This window comes from Tupaia chinensis, unplaced genomic scaffold (assembly GCF_000334495.1).
Source record: "Tupaia chinensis unplaced genomic scaffold, TupChi_1.0 Scaffold000184_1, whole genome shotgun sequence".
In the NCBI taxonomy this organism is placed as follows: Eukaryota; Metazoa; Chordata; class Mammalia; order Scandentia; family Tupaiidae; genus Tupaia; species Tupaia belangeri.
The window spans coordinates 4,371,371-4,378,680 of record NW_006159659.1 but is presented as its reverse complement, the minus strand read 5'-3'; the positions used below and the strand labels follow the sequence as shown (position 1 = coordinate 4,378,680).

At 41.5% G+C, this 7,310-nt stretch overlaps 1 protein-coding gene across 3 annotated transcripts in view; it reads left to right on the top strand.

The window, feature by feature from the left end:
- ACOT9 (acyl-CoA thioesterase 9) overlaps nt 1-7,310 on the top strand; it is an 87,751-nt gene that overhangs the window by 79,797 nt on the left and 644 nt on the right. For all 3 annotated transcript variants that reach the window (XM_006146655.3, XM_006146654.3, XM_006146656.3), the window contains 6 exons: nt 3,527-3,594; nt 4,912-5,023; nt 5,180-5,270; nt 5,677-5,762; nt 6,499-6,586; nt 6,741-6,891. In XM_006146655.3, coding sequence (XP_006146717.1) covers nt 3,527-3,594; nt 4,912-5,023; nt 5,180-5,270; nt 5,677-5,762; nt 6,499-6,586; nt 6,741-6,891 — 596 coding nt within the window. The remainder of the gene's footprint in view (nt 1-3,526; nt 3,595-4,911; nt 5,024-5,179; nt 5,271-5,676; nt 5,763-6,498; nt 6,587-6,740; nt 6,892-7,310) is intronic.

The window sequence follows — 7,310 nt, the reverse complement described above, 5'->3', positions numbered from 1 at the left end:
GCATGCGCCCTATAGTGAAAATCTCTCAAAAAAAAAATCATGCTGGGGTGTGTGTGCATGCCTACCCAAGACCCCAAGAGGAGAATGGAGACGAGATTGCAGCATGGGCGATTTCTCACTTTCTGTCTCTCCAGTGAGCACATGCTCCCTATAGCAAAAAATCTTTCTTAAAAAAAAATTTGTATTCCCTTTGTAACTTTCTTGCCCCATCTTTAATGTATTCTAATATTCAGTTTATATCCAGTTTTCTCAAAAAAAAATATTTAGAGGTTTTTGCCTAAGGATGCTCACCAGAAAGAGAGACAGAGGCAGTGAGAGGGAAAGTGCCCCCCCCCCCCACTTGGGGAGATGACCACACCACAATCCCTTCTCTTCCATTCTCCTCCTGGGATCTTGGGCATGCCCGCACATGTGCCTGGTACGATTTTGAAGCTACCAGGTCTGGAACTCAAACAGTGGTCAGCCATGTGAGAGTCCAGTGATATAACCACTACACCATCTGCTGGTCCCTCAAAAAATGTTTTTAATGATTTGTTCAGATCAGGATTTAATTAAGGCCCACATATTGCATTTGATTTTTATGTATCTTGTTAAGTCTATTTTTTGTTAATAGTTTCCCGCGATATAACACACATACCACACAATTTACCTTTTTAAATGGTACAGTTTCATGACTTTTAGTGCATTCAGAGTTGTACACAGTCTCTTAAATCTGTTTTAATTTAGAATAGTTGTGTGTCCCCACTGCCCTATAGCTATTAACCTGCTGGAAGGTTGGATCCATTCTATGTGACATCCTACTTTCTGCATTTGTCTTATCGCTTCCTCATTTTTTGGACTTGTTTTTCTATTGCAGGTATTTATTTTTTATAAACTGTAGTTAAAGGTAAAGTCTTGCATTAGATTCAGGTTTGGCATATTCAGCATGAATACTACAACACATAGGCAGTGCTGTATGTCTCGTATCTCATGTTGCAGTGTATCAGAAGGTACAAGTTGTCCCACTCAGTGATGCTGTGGCTGTTAGTAGTGACAGTAGAGCCTGGTCTCTCCATTGTGAAGTTTGGTTTTCCCTCTTCTGATTTTGATCAGCAGCAATCTGCAGGATGCGCTTTGTCATCTTGCAGATAGCTAGTTCCCCCCCAATTATTTTTCCATTCCTTTTTTTTTTTTTAGCCATTATTGATAAGTGCTTTAATAATTTTTCTTTCTTTTTTTTTTTTTTTTAAGTTTTTTGCCATAGGACATGTGCACTTGCCAGAGATCAACAGAGAGAAGTGAGAGGGAAAGTGAGAAGTCACCCCCGCTCCCTGGAGAATGGCCACACTGCAGTCCCTTCTCATTCATTCTCCTGGTATTTTGGGCACACACACACACACACACACACACACACACGGGTCCAGTGTTTCAAGCCACCAGGTCCAAGACTTGAACCACAGTCAGCTATATAGAGTCCAGCACCTTAACCACGATGCCACCTGCTGGTCCCACTTTAATCATTTTCATTAGAAGGTGTAAAATGATTCTTAAATTTTATAATTTCTTCTACATTTATTAGCTGGAGTTCTGTAAAGAAGAGCTTTCTTTCTCTTATTAACTAGGGTCATTAAAGGAGAGTCAGGATCAATGCCTCATTCTTGCCCTTTGTTATACATGTTCAGAATAAGGAATTGGTTCACTAGCTAGTGACAACATGGTTTTCACCTTTTTTGCTTTTTACAAAAGGCATCTGTGAACTAATGGTTTTGCTATATTAAGTGTATTTTAATAAATTACAGTCATTGTTCTTGATGCTTAGAGTATGCTAGCTTTGGTCAGTGGAGACTCTTCTAAGCCGGGTCCTCTGTCCTTTCAGTTTGTCTGTGTTAGCCTTTGATATACACCCCTGCTCTCTGGTGCAATACGATATCTTGGACTTATCTTATATACTTCCTGCCCCAGGCCTGGAAACAGTCATTTCTCTAAGGAATCCTGGGGTTCCTTTCGGTGGGAACTGGTATTTTGACATCAAAATATAGGCACTGGAAATGTACATTGTTAGTAGTTTGTCATTGTTTCTAAGACATTTCAGTGAACAGAGCTAGGATACATGTTAAACAAACAAAAACACCTCATGAGATAATATGGTCATTTCCAAGTCAAATTTAACCACACAGACTTAGACTTTATCTTTTTTATCTTACATTGAATTCTTGGTTCCTATGAGTTAGACCCAAACGGAGAAAAACTACCTAATCTGGGGTGGGATAGGCTGGGAGGGGGTTGTTACAGATTGCTCTGTACACAGACAGGACAGAGTCTAGTAGCCTATGGAAATTGTCATTTGTGTTAGAAACTTAACTTAGGAGTCTGCAATGGGAAATCTGTTCTGTTGCACGGAAAGCTGACTTAGAAAACCAGCCGTCTGCTCCCTGTTCCTCCTCCAACCCAACCGACTGTCCAGTGGCTGGCATGGGACTCCTTTTCAAGCACTGAGGGCATGGCTTCAAGTTCCTCCCCCAGCTGATGTGTTTCAGCTTTCCAAGTGGCTATTTCAGCTTTTTTGTCTGTTGTTGTTGCATCAGACCTATGGATTCTACCATGGTGAAGTATTATCCCTTCTCCTTTAGTTTTTTTATTTAGAAAATTTCGACACTTACAGAAAAGTAAAAAGAATGATGTGGTGAACCTCCATTTGCCCTTCACCTAAAGTCACCCTTTAACACTGTCCTGCATTTGCCTTACTCTCTTGTCCTTTCCCTATAAATACACATACACACTTTTCTTTTTTGAATCATTTGGAAGTTTGAGATTACTTCACCCATTAGTAGTTTACCATGTACCACCTAACAAGGAGGTTCTCCTATATAACCTCAAGCCTTTATTATGCCCAGATAATTTAACAGTGATACAATTGTATTAACTAATATGTAGTCCATATTCAATATTCACCAGTCGTTCCTAAAATATCCTTTATAGCTTTTCCTCCTGATCAAGATCTGATAAGATTGTGTGTTGCATTTGGTTATTATGTTTTTAAATAGAATAGTCCCGTTGACATTTTGTGTCTTGAAAAATCCAAGCTATTTGTTTTGTATAAAAATACAACATGTATTTGACTGTTTCCTCATGATCAGAATCAGGTTAAACATTTTGGCAAGCCTCAGTGTTTTTTTATTTTTTAAACAATGTGAACTTCCTAGTGAACAGATAAGTCTGTCTGTAACCAGAGGCTCCCTTTTGTTGTTCCAGTGTTCATGTGTGAGGCAGGTCAATAAACATTACCCAAAACAAGCAGCAGAAGACTTTAAAACTAGGAAGCAGGGCTCCCACATGGCCAACTGTGGTTCAAGTCCAGGACCTGGTGGCTTGCTTTTTCACTGTCCTTTTCTCTTTTTCTCTGTCTCTTTCTGGTGAGTGCATGTGCCCTGTAGCAAGTTTTTAAAAAATAATTCTTCTTAAAGAATTTAGGGGGCAATTGTTCATCTTCAGTTTTTATTAAATAATGGCACATCTTAAAATGTATTCTTTTTTTTCTTCTCTTTAGGCCAGCATTTGTAAATCCACTCATCCCTGAAGGCCCAGAGGAGGAGGAGCTGTTTAGACAAGGAGAACGTACATCAATTTGTTTATAATATAAATTTTAAAAGCACATTACTTATACTGCAGAAGAGATTGTCTATATATGGATTCTTTCTTTTTTAATGCTATGGTGTGTGCAGTCACTAGAGAGAGACAGAAAAAAATGAGAAATCACCCCAGAGAGGGAATGGCCACATCACATTCCCTTCTCCTCCAGTTTCCTCTAGGGATTCTGGGCATACATGCACACATGCCCAGCTTGGTTTTCAAGCTGCCAAGTTCAGGGCTCAAACCTAGCAGCTGGCCATGTGGAATCCAGTGCCTTTACCTCCATGCCACTTGCTGGCCCTATGTATGGATTCTTTTTTTGAGAGATTTTTTTCTATAGGGCACGTGTGCTCAATGGAGAGAGAGAGAGAGAGAGAGAGAGAGACAGAGACAGAGGCAGAGACAGAGACAGACAGACACAGACAGACAGACAGACAGAGACAGAAAGTGAGAAATTACCCCTCCAAGGGGGGATGGCCATGCCACAATCTCTTCTCCACTCTCTCAGGATTTTGGGCACACATGCATGTACCTGGCGTGAGTTTTATGCTGCCCAGGCCAGGACTCAAGCCACAGTTGACTATGTGGGAGTCCAGCTACATAACTGCTATACCATCTGCTGGTCCCTATATGGATTATTTATACCTATCATTTGTCTTACTCATGCCAAGAGTATATTGGGTTTAAGAATATCTTGGTTTTGGGACCAGCAGATGGCATAATGGTTGTGTTGCTGGACTCCTATGTAGTTGGCTGTGGTTCGAGTCCCAGACCCAGTGGCTTAAACTCATGCCAGATGTGTGTGCATGCGTGCCCAAGATCCAGCGAGGAGAAAGGAGGAGAAGGGATTGTGGCATGGCCATCCCCCGAGGATGATTTCTCGCTTTCTGTCTTTCTCTGGGTAGCGTACGCACCCTAAAGAAAAAAAATCTCTTTCTCTCTCTCAAAAAAAAAAAAATAATACCTTGCTTTTTGGTCTTTGGAGTTCACACTTTGATTTATTGCTCAGATGATATTCATTAAGTGAAGTGATTTGTTTTCTTATTTTTAACGAAATGGGAAATGCATCTCAATGGGGTAACTGCCATCAAGTGGTTTCACACTGAGCTGATAAAATTTCCACCTGAAAACAAAGATTGACTGGCGTTTATGTGGCCTTTGTAGTCTTCTCTTGGATATATGTAAAATTTCTGGTGGGATTTTGGAATCATGAAATAGTGCCTTTGTAGGATCCAAGGTCAGGGCCCCCTGTGCTGCAGTGTGGCCCCCGTGACCAAAGCTGCTTGTTCTTTCATGTTCCAGTGAATAAGGGGAGAAGGATTGCCTTCAGCTCCATGTCGTTACTGAAAATGGCTCCCAGTGCTGAGGAGAGGACCACCATTCACGAGATGTTTCTTAGCACGCTGGATCCAAAGTAAGTTGGGATGGTGAGATTCTAAATTACATACAGTGTCTAAGCTTTGGCTATGTCCAGAGCCACACCTGCCTGAATGCATTGGGAGTTGTTGGAAATGTTTTACTTTTCACCAGTGAGACCAAGGCATTAACAGAGTTTAATCTATTTGTACAGGACTATCAGTTTTCAGAGTCGAGTTTTGCCCCCTAATGCTGTGTGGATGGAGAATTCAAAACTGAAGAGCTTAGAAGTTTGCCACCCTCAGGTATTGTAACTTAGTGAGAAATCTGAATGTTCTAGTTTACATTCATGATGCTCATCCAAGATTTGATGTACCTTTAAGCTGACCTTTGTTCTATGGCATTGTTAATTTCTTTGTTCTGTATGTGAGGGTCACCATAAGGTATTTTTGTTTGTTTTCCTTTTATGAAAGAGAGGGATAGAATGAGAGGGAAAAGGTGAGAATTACAAATAGGGATTTTTGAAAGGGTTTGAGTCAGCCTCCCAGTTAGCTAGGATTATAGTTACATGTGTAACTGCATGCTCAGGTTGGCCCAGGACAGGAACCTGGGGCTTCCATATGGCTTCCAGCCTTCCAAGTGGTGGTGCTACCTGTGCACCATCGTAGGTGAGTCATTTGTATTTATTAACATTTACTTTGTGTCCTCTAGGAGCGGAACATTTTCAATCGGATCTTTGGTGGTTTCCTTATGCGAAAGGCATATGAACTTGCATGGGCTACTGCTTGTAGCTTTGGGTGAGTTGGATTTAAGGCAGTCTTAACTCTGAGAAATAATTTATTCCAGCCCACTGAAATGAAACATTTTGGACCAGTCTGAATGAGTTTGGGGCAATATTGTGTTTTGTTTTTAGTTTTGGTTTTTGCCAAAGGGGGCATGTGCTTACTAGAGAGAGACAGAGGGAAAGTGAGAAACCATGCCCTCAGGGGGGGATGGCCACACCCCAATCCCTTCTCCATTCTCCTCCCAGGATTTTGTTAATGCATGCATATGTACCTGGTATGATTTTCAAGCTAGTGCATCCCATATTCAAGCTGTGGTTGGCCATGTGGCAATCTAGAGCCCTAATTACCATGCCACCTGCTTGCCTAGATACCATGTTTCTAAAGGAAAACCACACAGATACCAGCTGGGTTTGATCTTCATTTTAGAATCCTACTGCTCTTTGTAAATTAGTATATTAAAGACCTGCTGAGAAAATACAGTGATAATTTGTAGAAGGGAAAAGAGAGTGATTTTGGCCCCGATCTCACCACAGTGATATCTCTTATCATTCCTTGGTGGTCTGATCACTGCCTCCTTCTCTGAGTTTATTCTGGATCCAAAGTAAATTAGGATGGTGAAAGTCCAAGCTGGGAAAACATTTAAACCTGGCCATCTCTGGAGCCATTTTGCTTCAGCTAGCTGTTAGGGAAAAAAAATGAGATCATCTGAATTTTGCAGTATGCCTCCCCTTATGCCTTTCTCCAACAGTGGTTCCCGACCTTTTGTGGTAGCAGTGGATGATATCATGTTTCAGAAACCTGTCGAGGTTGGCTCATTGCTCTTTCTTTCTTCGCAGGTAGGTGTGCAATGAGAGATGAAATACAATTTTCTTCGGTCGTTTGGGCCTAAAAGAGAAATTTCTGTCTTCTAAAGCTACTGTTTCTCTTGTAGCTGCCTCCCTCTCTCCTTCCTAATGCAGTTGACTTACTGTAGTGTCTAATCTCTGCTAGGTGTGCTTTACGCAGAACAATTACATTCAAGTCAGAGTGCACAGCGAAGTGGCCTCTCTTCAGAATAGAGAGCACATGACCACCAACGTCTTTCATTTCACGTTCATGTCGGAAAAAGAAGTGCCTTTGGTTTTCCCAAGAACATATGGAGGTAAGCAGCTAGTTGTGCTTGTCCCTAATGGAGGGAGAAACTTTTAAAGACATTTTACAATTTTTAAATTGTTATAGGAAGTGCACCCATGCTTATCAGCACGAGAACTTGTCGTTAGGAGATTTTGCTTTTGATATTTAGTCCTGAAGGCCAAAGATAGTTGACCTGTGGCCTCGTGGTGACAATGGCTGCTCTGTGCACCTGGCTGTTGTCTGCAGGGCTGCTTTCAGCTGTGAGCAGCTAAAGACTGGTGCAGCCCCAGTAAAGTGATGGGAATCGGGGCCTGCTCCCTTGGGAAGATTGAACACCCCTGCCCCAACAGTGCAGCCTGGTCACTGGTGTTATATATTGTCACTGATCTTCCAGAGGTCCCAGTAGTCTCATGCTTGGATGGTGATTTTCTTTTCTTTTTTTTTTTT